This window comes from Garra rufa, chromosome 6, assembly GCF_049309525.1.
Source record: "Garra rufa chromosome 6, GarRuf1.0, whole genome shotgun sequence".
Classification (NCBI taxonomy): domain Eukaryota; kingdom Metazoa; phylum Chordata; class Actinopteri; order Cypriniformes; family Cyprinidae; genus Garra; species Garra rufa.
The window spans coordinates 47585067-47600823 of NC_133366.1; the positions used below are offsets into that span (position 1 = coordinate 47585067).

General features: G+C 34.3%; 1 protein-coding gene across 1 annotated transcript; it reads right to left on the reverse strand.

Annotated features, from left to right (window-relative positions):
- Window positions 1-4203: 4203 nt before the first annotated feature.
- lancl1 (LanC antibiotic synthetase component C-like 1 (bacterial)) lies at window positions 4204-14727 on the reverse strand. Its single transcript, XM_073842389.1, has 11 exons — window positions 14548-14727; window positions 13645-13743; window positions 13369-13486; window positions 11808-12015; window positions 10837-10984; window positions 9798-9944; window positions 9505-9687; window positions 6290-6466; window positions 5861-5933; window positions 4987-5065; window positions 4204-4903 (listed from the first exon to the last, which is right to left on the reverse strand). Exons 2-10 carry the CDS (start codon window positions 13729-13731, stop codon window positions 4989-4991), a joined length of 1218 nt encoding a protein of 405 aa, XP_073698490.1. The 5' UTR covers window positions 13732-13743; window positions 14548-14727; the 3' UTR covers window positions 4204-4903; window positions 4987-4988.
- Window positions 14728-15757: the final 1030 nt, after the last annotated feature.

The window sequence follows — 15757 nt, forward strand, 5'->3', positions numbered from 1 at the left end:
AATCATCAAGAGAAGGACCAGTATATATATATATATATATATATATATATACACACACACACAAATATTTATAATGAGTTTTTTTGGAGAATAAACATAAATAATATCCTGTCACTTTTGATCATTTTAATGTCTCATTCCTGAATAAAAGTATTAATGAAATAAATAAACAAATAAACCTTAATGACCTCAAGCTATAATTTTTGCAATCTGGACCATATCATAATATTGCAATATTTGTTTGTATTTTCATGCTGTGTAACAGTCCTTCAGTCAATTAGATGTGTTACTACAAACTAGCAGTGCAGCCAGTGCAGAGACATTCCAGTCCTGCCCTGAGACATTGACTCTTCTTTCTGAATGCTGCAGAAGTCATGAAGCTGAAGACCTCGCCCCTAGGCAGATGAGCTCTATATTTAGCCGTTCTTTTAGGAGGTGTAGAGTTTCTCTAGAGTTCCTCTCAGAGGCTCGGTAGCACCTCAAGGGTGCTTGACACGTCTTAGCCCCTTACACCCCCACGGCCAACTCCAGATCGTAAAGCGGCTGCTCAGGTTACGCTGCTCGCTTCTGACATGGGATCAGTTCCTCAGATGTCCGGGACTGCCGGTCCAATTACACCCTACATGCAGCAAGACTGACCTCGGATCAGCAGAAAGCAACACTGAGGAGTACAGCGTTTAAAAAAAGCCGTCGTACAGGCCAAGCATTGTCCATCAGCCCTTGAGAAAGTATGAGCCTTATTTGGATTTGCCAGTGGGTTACAAGTGAGAGTAAATGACTGCTTAACTCACACATCTTTGTATGTGAAATACATAGTGGGCTTAAAAAGACAGAGAGCACTGGGGAAAATGCTTTTATTTTGCATTTTTAAATCCAATGCTAAATTTTCACTACAAATTAAGCTTTAACGCTTTTAGTGAAAATGTAATTGGAAAATTAACATTAAAATGAAATGAAGAGAACAACTGAAGCAGGAGCAGCAAGAAAAATTACGAAAGTGGAAAGTAATGAAATTGAACCAAGTGACGGCTGTGTTTCTGCTGCTTTTTGGAGGCGGAGTTCTTATGAGCCTGAGATCTTGAATGAACATTGCACTTTATTGTAGTTTTGATTGTAAATGGTTGATAGATTTGAACTCTTTTAACCATGAAAAAAAAAAAAAAATGAAATGATTCCATTTGAGTTGCATTAACAAAGATGAACAAATGATTATGTTCTCTAGCATGAAGGTCTAACAGGCAGGAAAATAATTTAAGACGTTGACTTAAAAATGGTGGGAAATAAAAGTAAAATCAATCCTTTAATTATTTAAAACAAACAAATGAGGCAATTCTAAATGGATTGCCCTCTTGTAAGCTGTTTGTCCCTCATTGACATTTGTTTTTAAGTCAGTGACCATTGTGACAGAGTTAAAACACTTTGGAAGTTTTGGAGGGTTTTTGCTCATACACTACTTGTCAAAGGTTTGGGCTCAGTATCTAGTTTTAATGCATTTAAAAAGATGTCTTAAGATCACCAAGGCTGCATTTATTTGATCAAACAACAAAACATTGACTATTGTGAATATTATTGCAATTTAAAATAATTGTTTTCTATTTTTAACATGTTTTTAGTCCTGTGATAGCAAAGGTACATTTTCAGCAGCCATTACTTCAGTCTTTAGTGTCACATGATCCTTCAGAAAACAAAAGAGGTCCTCGTGCAGATTATTTTGGTGGAGAACAAACATTTTTTTAAAGAATTCTTTAATAGAATGTACAATAGAGCTGATTTTTTTATAACAATGTAATGTTTTTATGGTCACTTTTGATCAATTAAGCTTATTGCTTTATTGAACTTCATAGAAAATTGCAAGCTTAACTCATATTACTTTGAAAAACAAAGCATCGTGTTTGATTACTCAATTTCCTTCATCCCCTTCATTTCCCGTGTGTTCAGCATACTTAAGTGCTTATACTTACAATTTTATGACAAAAACCAGCACTGCTACACAATTGTTTTCCAAAATCAAGTCCTCTTGAGGTTAGACTGCTGAAACATGGAAAAAGTGAACGATTTAATAAATCAACTAGGGCTTATGGCAAAAATGGCACCAAAATAAACAAAAATTACCTATAAATTTAAGATACAGGGGCAAAAAATGTCCCTTCACTATTAAACAATGTTTTACGGCTCCCGCGATAACAAAGAAATTACATTTAGATTCGCTCACACTGCATAAAATTGCTATTACACGATGTTTTGTGCAGCGTTGAGCTTTATAACCATTCAAACGCGTTTCTGATTATCTTAGGAATGCATTGGCCAATCAGAGGAGTTTAGATTAGTCACCGTTGACAACGCGCCAATCAGAGGCGTTTAGATTGAATCCCCTCACCATAAACAACACGGTGATTAACACGGTAAAAGATTTATTAGTTTCAGTGATTATAATGGGAGGTTTTGCATAACGTGCGCTACACTAGACTAACATAATGGACCAACATGTTTGTCTGTGAAGATAGAATGTAAGGAGCCTAAAACGTTTATATTGTGTTCTATATCGATATTTGTAAACAGTATTATAATATATAAGCAATATTGATTTTTTGTCATAATATTGCAGCCATGTGAGCTCCTGTTTTTACAATTTTTAATAGTCAACAGTTTAAAATATTGATTAAGAAGTAATTGGGTAAATTCAAGTATTTGACATTAAAAACAACATTGTATGGCGATTATAATAACAGGGCTGCCAACTCTCACGCATTTGACACATCACGCCACACATCCATTTTCTCACGCAGTCAAAAGCCCCCTTAGTTAAAACTAATAATAAGATATTGGCGAAACAGATTTGGTAAAGTAAAAGTTTTGTTTTTCGTCCTGCTAACGGCCATATACCCTGTACAAGAAGCAGTGAGTGATAAATTCCTCATGAAAGAAGCATTCATTATTGAATGGGAGAAAAATATAATTTCTCAGAACAGCAGACTAATAGATTAACAGAAAAAATATTTGAATTTTTGTGATATATTTTTTAATGCGGTTGCAATTATTTATAAAAGAATAATGACTAAATCTTGCAATTCTTTCGCTTTACATTGCTATTCTTGTGGTAAAAAGTTAATAGTTTTGCAGCACTGCAAGTCACCTTACATCATTTTACAAAAACACAGTAAGATATATGTGTGTATATATATATATATATATATATATATATATATAAATATTACACAATGCTGAAGTCAGACAACCATTCTGTTTTTGCTTCAAATGTTTAAATGATAAAATCAAATAAAAATAAAAACTGCTCATGCTAAATGTGTTTGTATCATGATTAAAATGCAGTGTTTAGTTCTAATTTTCAATGTATTATTTCTTTTTTAAATGAAAAATGTTTAGCTGTTGTATTAGCAGCAACTGCAAAAACAGTTTCATGTTAATTCAGTCAATTTAGTTTGTATCATGATTAAAATGACAGTTTTAGGTTCTGCTTGCAAGTGTAGGAATTACGACAAAAGTATTGTAATTTCCCTACTGTAAAATAAGGTAAAATAACATACCTGTAAAATACTCATTTAAATTTATTTTACAGAATTGTTTTACAATATTATCTTTATATTCTTATTTGTTTGGTTTCTAAATACACCAGCGTGAGAGTAATTTAGACCTCAAGATCAAGTCAATTCACTAGCTTTTTTCTTTTAGTTTGCACACCGAAACTGTATTGGAGCTCTTAATTGTGAACTCTCAAAGTGTACCAGATAGATGAATTTAACCGTAAAATGTACTAAATGTTCTTACGGGGGAGCATGCCCCCGGACCCCCCTACAGAGACTGCTGTGGGAATTCTCACTCCAAGCTGAACTCAAAAGTGGGCAGCCCTGTTAATAATAAAGTGAAACAAAAAAATAATGCCCCTTGATTGAAAAGCAAATGTATGACTCTGGTTGCTACACACTGATCAAATTGCTCACAATTTGCAAACTCATAAAAAGTCACCATGTATATGAAATGCACAAAGACCTAAAATCTTGAGAACTTCATTTGCTATAGTCTACATTTTGGTCTGTGGTTTCATTGAGCAGTTCGTAAAAAAAAAAATTAGGCACACATAGAGCTACAGAATGTACAAAAATGAAAAGATCAGAGTTTTATAGCTCCATCTAGTGGAAGGAAGTTGTGGTTGTCACCTTCAAAACACTTGACATTGTTAATGTGATAAGACGGTTTTTCTTGTTTTTATTGCTGTGCAGATGGAAATGTACAAATTATGATGAAAAAGGTAAATGAAAATGCTAAAAGATTGTTCCACCACCTAAAAATCATGTTTGCAGCACATCCTCTGGTATAACTACTAGTATTATCAAGACATAAAAAGGGAAAAGAGCATTACTAATACAGAAAGCAAAGCATTAATCTTACAAAAACCATATCAACACTACATTTTTTTTGTTACCTTAAATCTGTAATTTTTTGTATAATTAACTCTACTAAGAATTCAAAATGTTGTTAAACTTAACCTTAAATCATACTACAATATATCCTAACAAATACATCAAAAGAATTAATTTGCAATACGTCATGTTAATTAAAATAATACTAACATATACGTAACATCAAAAATTCACAAAATCAGGGCAATCTGTTAAGCATATTTATCTATTTAAAGCGGCTTCCCTTTATAGTTGCAAAGTGACCCTCATCTATACAGCCTAGATTCCCATCCGGGAAAACAAAACCTCTCCAGCGTACTGTTCTCTACATGTACAGCACCTTTCATAAAACTTAGCGTGATTTGTTAAAGACCCGCGACATGAAGACGCACATGCAGAGTGAGACAGTACTATTCCACCATCAGAGGACGCGTTCTTCTTGCGCGAGGAAGCTTAAGCGAAAAAGCTCAGTCTCCTGGAACAGTCTGAAACGAGGCACACTGAAGTTAACAAGGGTTTTGTTTGCATAATAATGTCTAGACAGTTCAAAAAACAGATGTATATTTACCTTTAGACCTCAAAAGCAGGAAACTTGGCTTTAGCTGGTTGCAGCAAGTCAGCCAGGAAATAAATTGTGCCTGCCATCCCTTCATGAGAAAATATGACAGACAGTGAGGTATTTAATTATTATTCAAGAGCCAAACCTAATTTTACACACATACATATACATATATACATATATATACATATATACATATATATATATATATATATATATATATATATATATATATATGTGTATATATGTGTGTGTGACCCTGGAACACAAAACCAGTCTCAAGTAGCACAGGTATATTTGTAGCAATAGCCAAAAATACACTGTAGGGGTCCAAATTATCTATTTTTCTTTTATGCCAAAAACCATTAGGATATCAAGTAAAGATTGTGTTCCATGAAGATATTTTGTACATTTCCTACCATAAATATGTCAAAACTTAATTTTGGATTAGTAATATGCATTGCTAAGAATTATATTTGGACAACTTTAAAGGTGATTTTCTCAGTATTTTGATTTTTTTGCACTCTCAGATTTCAGATTTTCAAATAGTTGCATCTCAGCCAAATATTATCCTATCCTAACAGACCATACATCAATGGATACATTTTTTTGAGCAAATCAGCATATTAGAATGATTTCTAAAGGACCATGTGACACTGTAGACTGTAGTAATGATGCTGAAAATTTTGCATTGCATCACAGGAATAACATATTTACAATATATATAAAAACACAAAACAGTTATTTAAAATGGTATGAATATTTCACAATATTACTGTATTTTATTCAAATGAATGCAGTCTTGGTGAGCTTTTTCTAAAAGCTCAAGACAATTTAACATTGGAATGGTAGTGTACACATGCATGTGTAATGTTTACTTTACCTTCAAACAGTGAGCATGGTGTATCTGGAGTCCGGCAACCATGTTTTCCATAATTCATGCACCAGTCTCCAAACTGCAGATGAGAAGACATCAAATCCCATCATGCCTCTGTACACACAACAGGCAATGACAGGTCCCTCCTGACAGCACAATGATTTATAACGGCCTTCATGCGTTGCACAGAATATGCATAAATTAACCCGGAGACAAAGTCATTTCATTGAAGTGGTTTGAAAAACATTAGAAAGTGAATAAATACTCTGCTTCATGTAGGGATTTGCTCTTTGAAGAGGCTTTTAATCATTGTGGTTTTCCCTGGAGTCCATGTATAATGATAGTCTCCCATTGAATAAAAAATTTAATGTAGTATTTTAGAACCATTTATTGCTACAACACCGATATTGTTAGGTTTAGAGGGGTCAAACTCACCATGCAGGCTCGGTAAAGGTGTTTGGGATCCTGGGTGATCTTGTAAAGGGCCAGAAAGCCATAAGCGTTTCCAGCTGCTCCATGACAGAGGCCGTAGCCTTTCTTCAGCAAACCTCTCTGCCAGATCACCTCCCCACACTGCAGCGCGTCCTCCAGATACTGCCTCACACCAAACACCTGGAGAGGAAACGTTATGTTTTCTTGAGGCTTCTGCATGTCTGGTCGTGTGTAATGTTGTTTACTCACACTTGATGGCACTGTAATACCAAGAGCTAAAAACTAGAGCTTAAAAATACATTTTTTTTTTTTACATACATGTAAAACATAACATTGATAAGAGGGATCATACAAAATGAATGTTATTTTTTTTCTTTACCTGAATAAGATATTTCAGATAAAAGATGTGTACTTACAGTCCACAAGAGAAAATAAGTTACATTTATAAAAATAATCAGTTCACATAAGTTAGATTCTTAATACTGTGTTGTTACCTAAATAATTCAAAGTTTTTTTGTTTTTTTTTAGTGATAGTTGTTCATGAGTCCCTTGTTTGTCCTAAAGAGTTAAACTGCCAGCTGTTCATCAGAAAAATCCTTTGGTCCCACAAATGCTTTGGTATTTCAGCATTTTTGTGTAGTTGAACTCTTTCCGAAAATGACTGTATGATTATGAGATCCATTTTTTTTTATCCTGAGAACAACTGAAGGATTCATATAAACTATTACGAAGGTTCAAACACTCACTGATGCTCCAGAAGGAAAACAATGCATTAAAGGATAACTATTGCCAAAATGCAACCTGGGCTGTCTTTTTTCCTGTAAACGAGACAAACATATATCTAAAAGCATAATTACAAAAAACGAGCCGTTTTTGAGATTGACCGTGATTTCGTTGTGTGGTCAATGGCCGGTGAACGAGAGTTCTAGGGGCATAACTTTGAGCGCATCAAAATCGATATTTTTACGACACTAAGAATGAAACTTTGCTCGAAGTATCGCCTGGGTCTCTACACATGAACTCCAGCATTGAGAACATTGCGAACAAAAGGACTCCATAGGACAAAATATTAGGCTTATATGAGGCTCTTTTTACAACTAGAAGGTTAATATTGTTTTTCACTTGCGACAAAACAACGAATTAGCCGTGCATTTATATGAAAAATGTGCTTGAGGAGCTATCCACCTCGCATTCGGAGATCGACACCTCTTGACTGGCAAGACGGCCGCGAGCGGAAACTCAAACAGTGAAAGCGAGTTGTTCAAAAACTTTTTTTTAGTAAACTGTGTACACAATGTTCTCAATGCTCAAGTTCATGTGTAGAGACCCAGGTGAAAAACATGCCGTAGCACGTTCCAAAACATCCGCTTTTCAAGATTCACGTGCAATTTTGTTTGATCCTTGACGCGATTGCTAGCAGCTGCACAAAGCCAATTCTGTGCTTACTTGATCTAATATTTGATGTTTTTTTAAATGTTGTAGATTTAAGTAGCAAACGAGAATCGCTATTATTCTTGAATATATCGTAAAACAAAGGTTCTTCTTAATGATTTTCATTTTAAGATAATTTATGCAAATGTTTCTAAATAACGAAAGACTATGCACAATAATTAACATGGTAATTAATAGAAGTCTGACTTTTCTATTTGTTAAAATTACATTGTTAGATTCAGATAGTAAATATCATAATTGTGTTGGGTGTCCATCTTTAAGATAATCACCATGTTTAGAATGAAACCATCATATTTAAAAACATGCAATTAAACCCATCATAATGAATTATAATTTGTTGGTACTACTGTAAATCTACATTAAATTACTACGGGATCTCCTTCAATGCTTTCAGAATCTTTACGTTTTAAAATCATTTTGTTTCTTCATTTTAAAATATGAGTTATTGTGACATTTGAATGACAGTATGTTTATTGAACAATAATTAATTTTTGTATTTATCAAAATAACCAGAAAATAGAAACTTAAAGGGATTGTTTTGAAAAAGTATTAACGTAGACATTATAAAAAACAACAACATTCATATCATTTTTTCTCTCATATAGTACTGCCCTTCAGAAGCTACAGAAGATGCTTACATGTTTTCCAAAAGACAAAACAAGTCAAATTTACCCTGATCTTCAAATTCAAAAGGTTTTCACCCCTGGCTCTTAATGCATTGCATTTCCTTCTGAAGCATAAATGAGCATTTTAACCTTCTGTAATAGAGTACCTCAGTTGTCCTCAGTGTGATCTATATACAGTGCCTTGCAAAAGTACTCATAACCCCTTTTTTCACATTTTGTTTTGTTGCAGCATTATGTTAAACTGCTTTAAATTACTTTTTTCCCCACATCAATCTACATCTCATACACCATAATGACAAAACAGGTTTGTAACAACTTTGCAAATTTATTAGAAACAAAAAACTGAAAAGATCCCGTTTCATAAGTATTCATACCCTTTTCTGGGACACTCGAAATTTAGCTCAGGAGCATTCACATTGCTTCTAGATGTTACTACACTTCAAGTGGAGTTAAACTGTGGCAAATTCATTTGAATGAGCATGATTTAGAAAGGCACACACCTCTCAAAAAAGGTCTAACAGCTGAAAATGCATATCAGAGCAAAAACCAAGTTCTGAGGTCAAGATAACTGCCTGTAGAGCTCAGTGACAGACTTGCGTTAAGGCAATGATCTAGGAAAGAGTTCAGAAAAAAATCTGCTGCATTGAAGGTTCACAGAAGCATTATCCATAACAGAAGACGATTGGAACAACTAGGACTCTAGAAAATGTCAGCCAGCCCCCATCCAAGCTGACAGAGCTTGAGAGGTGAAAAGGTGAGGCAAAGAATGGCAGATAATTGCTAAAAGCAGATGTGCAAAGCTTGTCACATCATACCCAAAAAGACTTGAGGCTGTAAAGGTGCTTCAACTACGTACTGAGTTAAGGGTAGGAATACTTATGCAATGTACTAATTTCAGCGTTTTATTTTGAATAAATTTGTAAAATTTGCAAATATGGTTTTTGCTTTGTCATTATTACGGCGTATAGAGTGTAAATTGATGTGGGGAAAAACTAATTTAAAGCAGTTTACATAATGAAGGGGTATGAATACTTTTGCAAGGAACGGTATCTAAACAGACTACGTTTTTTAAAAGATTTATAATTCACATAAAAGTCCAGAGGACAAAGATGTATTGTAAACTGACATGGAGATTTGTACCTTAAAAGCCTGTATCAACATGTAGATAATTCCAGGTGAGCCATGACACCAGTGCACCAGCAGATCCCGAGAATCCCCGACACATGGTGGGTAATTGCCTGTTGGAAACCTCAGCTGACACAAGTAGTTCACACTGGGTTTGACTAGATATGAAAGCCTCTCCTCACCAACCACAAAGCCAGGCTATAGGGAGAAATTTTCAGTTTGTTTAAATGACTTCAACCAAAGTGGTGAAGTTATTCCCCTAAATTTGTTGTTGCCTCAGTCAAGGTTTTGTGAGTGATTGTGTTTACCTGCATCAGGTAGTAGTAGATCCCTGACAGTCCATGAGCGGCACCCACATACTCCTCCTGGTACCACTCATACATGAGAGGGGTTTGTTCCTGGATCCTGTTTCTCTGGGACAGGGTCTGCCCTGAAGCCAAAACTGCATCACAGATCTGAAATAAATGTCAAATAAAAATCAGAGACAAAACATGTGCTTTCCCAATGCATTTAAATATCTATGTAATACGTATTAAAAATTATATATGAAAATTATTTATAGACCAATTTATAAACCGAGGCTTTTTAACTGGCCAATATTTAGAGGCTGCCAGGTATTTATAGATTTCACTGTCAATTTCAAAATATAAAATCTCATTCAAACGTTTAGTAACTGAACATTTCTTAATGTTTTTTTTTTAAATACACATGATTCTACAGAAATCATTCATATGTTGATTTGCTGCTTAAAAAAAAAAGTGTCATCATCAATGTTAAAAGAAAAGTGTGTTCTATATGTGATACATGAATATTAATTTCACTTTTGTTCAGTTTACCAAATTTTGATAAATTAAATTCCTTGCTAAATAGAAGCATTAATCCCTATCAAAAAATACTGACACCAAGCTTTAAATGGTGTATACTGGTCGTCTGACCTACATTTCTACATTTCAATTCCAGTCACTAAAAAACACTGTTAAACACTAGAAATAATGTAGGGCTCGGTTTCATCCACTGGGATTGGATTATAAAAGTTAGGCTACAATATTATCCTTTGCTTTTGTATATTTCAGATATATTATTTTTCATTGTCTGCGTGTTCTTGGTTGCATCAGCAGATGACAGAAGCAATTTCCGAGACTGAGAAATATATTAGATTTTAATGAAAAACATCACTTTTTCCCCCCCAATAAGACCAGGGGCATTTAAAAAGGGTGAATTTTAATCATATTGAGTACAACATATCGTCTTTATTGTATAAAACTCATTCTAGTCATGTGTCCCGTGTTAAAAATATGAGGTCATGTGCTTTCGGTCAGGTCTGAGGCCAAATTAACGGCGACTGACCTGTTGAATGTATTGAATGGGGATCTTCTCCTGCTGAAATTGTTGGTTAATGAAGATGAGGGAGTAAAGGTAGCCCATTCTGCCATAGAGCAGCTCATCAGGCAGCCTGCCTTTCCCCTGCACTACTGACTGGTGCAAATGCAACAGCCTGGAAACATTCGAGCAAATAGATCACAATAAGATCCCATGGGATAGAAACCCTGTCAAGACACGGGAAACAGAAAGAGCCGAGCTGCCCTACAGACCAAGAAATCTTCCACATTTCACCCTTATCTTGGAGTCTTAGTATGAGGTTTCTAATGAACAGCAGCTCTTGGGAGAATTCCAGAGCAATTTCATTAAAGTAGTTGTAAGTACTAAACAAGCCAAAGAAAATTAGATTGTGTGGACAGCCGACAACAAACAACACATTTCGATAGTTGCTCCTTCCATAATCTGTTTTACTGGATGAAATTAAATTATATTTAACACTTCTACTTGAATTCTAATCTAAATTTTTTATGTTTATCAAGTTTACATGGGTCAGTGATGCTGATACACATCATGTAATTTAAAAGTAAATACACACAAATATACACAGTTTTATATATATATATATATAATTTAATTTCTTCCAATTATGTTGTTCTGTCATAATTTGTTATCTTGTATTTTTTTTCTGGTAAAACTAAAATGCCATTTTAGTCACGACGAAAACAATTTTATTAAAATTCATTTTAATTAAAATTTATCCAAACGGCTTAACTATTAAACATTTTTTTAGCCTTTTAATAAGGCTACTGTTTTAAAGATTAGTGATTTAAATATATTAAAACAAACTATTTGTTTAAAAAAATAAATGATTAAAAATGTATTAATCATTGTTTCTCATTTAACATATCTTTAAATAATAAATTATAACTTTTAAATTATTATACATTTAAATATAATTCTATAAATATAATGTATAATTTTATAATGTATAATCAGACCTGTTTACACACTCCTCAGCCTCATGAGGTTTCTGGAGTCGATGATAGACCACCGCAGCAACAGCCAGTGGCCCTGCATCCCCACATAGGAAGGTCACCCAGCGCTGGGTTAAACTTCTCAGACTGTGGTTGACATAGTCCAGAGCCTTCTGGAGGAATGAGGCCTCTCCAAAAATGCTGTGGAGATGCAGATAGAGCACGGCAATGCCTGCAGTTGGGAGAGAAGGGACTTAGAAATATGGGCCAAGTAGTTTTATGATATAAGACTATGAACATGAGTAGTATAAATGTAATAATAAACCAAATTTACACTGTGCAACCCTTAAAGGGATATAAATGAAAATTGTGTCATCATTTACTCTCTTCTTCTTTATTTACTCTTCTTCCACTGAACACAAAAGAAGATATTTTAAAGAACGTTGGTATCTTAAAGGAGTTCACTTCCAGAACAAAAATTTACAGATAATTTTCACACCCCCTTGTCATCCAAGATGTTCATGTCTTTCTTTCTTCAGTCAAAAAGAAATGGTTTTTTGATGAAAACATTTCAGGATTTCTGTCCATATAGTGGATTTCATCGGTGCCCCCAAGTTTGAACTTCCAAAATGCAGAGTTTATATACTTTTTAACCTCAAATGCTCATCTTGTCTAGCTCTGCGTGTACTCTGTGTATTCCGGTTCAAGACAGTTAGGGTATGTCGAAAAACTTCCATCTCATCTTCTCCTCCAACTTCAAAATCATCCTAAATTGCTGCAGAAGTACCGACTTAGTGTTTATAAAGTAAACATGAAAAGAAGATCAAACACCCTTTAGTAAAAAAAGTTAAAACAGCGATGTAGGATGATTTTGAAGCTGAAGGATAAAATGAGACAGGAGTTTTTCGACATACCCTAACTGTCTTAAACCGGAATACACAGAGCTCACGCAAAGCTAGACAAGATGAACATTTCAGCTCAAGACCCTTCTTCTCTGGCTGGGATCATTTAGAGCCCTTTGAAGTTGCATTTAAACTGCATTTTGGAAGTTCAAACTCGGGGGCACCATAGAAGTTCACTATATGGACAGAAATCTTAAAATGTCTTACTCAAACTATTTCTTTACGACTGAAAAAAGAAAGACATTAACATCTTGGATGACAAGGGGGTGAGTACATTTTAAATTTGTCATTTTTTGTTCTGGAAGTGAACTTTTTTCAGTTCCCATTGACTTCCATTGTATGGACAAAATGTACAACAGAAGTCAAAGAGAACCAAAACTATTTGGTTATCAATATCCTTCAAAATCTCTTTTTTATTGTTATGTTTGTTGCTCCCCTTTCCTTGTTTGTTTGAATGGATGTTAATGTGTTAATCTAATCTAAAGATAATAAAATGTTGATCACAAAAAATCTTGTGTGTTCAGCAGAAGAAAAATGCTTACAGATTTCGAAAGATGTGGGTGATGGGTCTCTTTAAGCCAACCCATCTATAGAGGCTGATTTTGATGATGGTTTGTCATGCAAAGTTTAACTCACTTTCTATTAATAAATCAGTTTCAATACATCTGTATGTGTATTCTCACCAGCCCAGCCCGTGTAGCCAGTACAGTCTCTGGGGTCAGCGTTCTTCAGTCCATTCTCCAGGACCGAAAGAAACTCACTTATCTTGCTGCTTATACAGCTGGCAAAATGCTGGGTCAACTGCACAGAGCCAAACATTCATAAATAACATATGATGATGATGATGATGAATACAGATATGAAAGCACATATCAATGTAATTCAGCAAAGGTAATGCATATTATATTCATATACTATGCTGCAACAATAATTATATAGTTGAACAATAAATCACTTACATTTCCCTGCATGTCAAACAGGTCTTGTGCACACCCAGGTCCACTGTAATCTTGGTAGGGATTCTTATAAGCTCTAGGTTCAGACATTTTGGAATGATCCTAAAAAAAAAACAAAAAAAAGAGCAAAACAAAATAGATTATAACGGCAGAGAATATCTGCACTACATAAGGGTTGTGCTTAAAACGTATCAGTGTCTGCATTTTACAGCATTTAGACCATAATGGGCACATTAGAATATTTCAAGAAAACACCTTTAGAGCATCACAGGCGCGTTCTAACATTTTAGGGCATCAGAAACATATTTGAATATTCAATTCGAAAATTAGAACGTGCGTTCGAATGGTCGACTCTAATGTTTAGGGAATCATTTGAATATATCAACTGAAGATTTTGACCATCGTAAGCACGTTCGGGACGAACATTTGAAGCCAAGTATCATACGTTCTTTTACATGTAATATTTTAGCCCTATAGGTGGTTTTAATAATTCGAACTGAACCTTTTAGTTGCATTATAGACGCACTGGGACGTTCTTTATAAACTCCAAGTGCCCCAAAACTCATGTTTTGCTTTACGACTAGGCCTTTCACATGCATGTGCACAGGCCCAGTTTCCCGTAACACACTAACGTTAGTAAGATGGTGACTATTCCATTTTTACTTAATTAGTTTTTTTTCACAAACCTGCGAACAATTTATTTGTGAATAACGTTTTGGAAAATGAAACTGCGGTCGAGGAACTCACGCCTCCCTTTGCACTCTCATACGCAGGAGGCTACTTGTGCCAAAAGCACAGAAAACAAATAATTAGCTTTTAAAATCTGCAGTACGTGTTTTTAATCAAACACAGTCTTCCTAAATAACTTTATAAATAACGTTTTTTTATGACTGTGAACATACATACCTCTGTGAGTGCTGCACTGTTGAAGCCTTCTCGTCTGTTCCTGATCGCAGGACGCTGTGTTTATGAACGATTCATCTAGTGTTGCAGCCATCTAGTGTTCAGGAGGTTTACTGCACTATTTAGCTAAAAAGAGGCCAGAATGAGCCCCTCTTTTTTACAGTCTATGATGAGCCCCAAGAGGTCCTCCTTTTTTTTTTTTTTTGCCAAGGTACAAAGCACAAAAGTACAAAAATGTCAGCATTATACATGTATATAATACAATTAAAAAAATAATAAAATAAATACAAAACAAAACCTTTAACAATATAAATTAAAAAGATTAAACAAATGGACAGTTTAAGATTTTTGGATAATGAAATAGTTTGGATATACTGTTGAACCTCTTTTTTAAAAATAATAAATATTTTGTTGAGTGAATTTGCAGCGGTGAATATGAAATTTTGCAAGTTGAGTAGGTTAATGATAAAATATTCGTTAATTTGAACTTTTTTGATAATGGATGTTGTTAAGAGCGTGCGCGGTGGTTTATTTAGCCGACGTCTTAATCACATGCGCAGTAGCGAACTCTGAATATAATAAGAATGCGCTGGTTTAAAGGTACAATATTGTATTGTGATGATATTCTAACCTGTGTACTAATAGTGATGAATATTAAGTAAGGAATAATTGACTAATTGAAATTATATTTTGACTGGTAAGAGTTCCTTCTTTAATGGCTATACTCATTTTTCTACAGTGATCTACATTGATCAGCAAATTGAATCAGAACCCAGTATCAGCAGGGCATGTACATATATGGGAAAAAACAACATTAAACTTAAGATTCAATATACAAACTGATCATAGCTGTCAGATCAAGCTGTTTTCACTCATGTGACTGTTTATATTGAAATATCAGCCAAACACTATAGCTTAAATTGGGAATGAAACTTTTATAAACTTATTTTATTAATAAAATGAATAAATAATTATGGGATAAAATTGCTATTTTTGGTTTTAGGCGGTATCAGATAAAACAAAAAGGACAACTTTCACAGTAATTCAACAATTAGGCTAATCTTGTTAAACGTTCAACCTTGACTTCATTCATTTTATGAATTTTAATATTAGAAGTCAAAGACCCATAGATAAAGTTCAGCATGACATCTAAGGAATTAACAAAAAGAAACTTTGAAAAAGTAATTACTGGTAAGAGATGATCGCTTTTGAA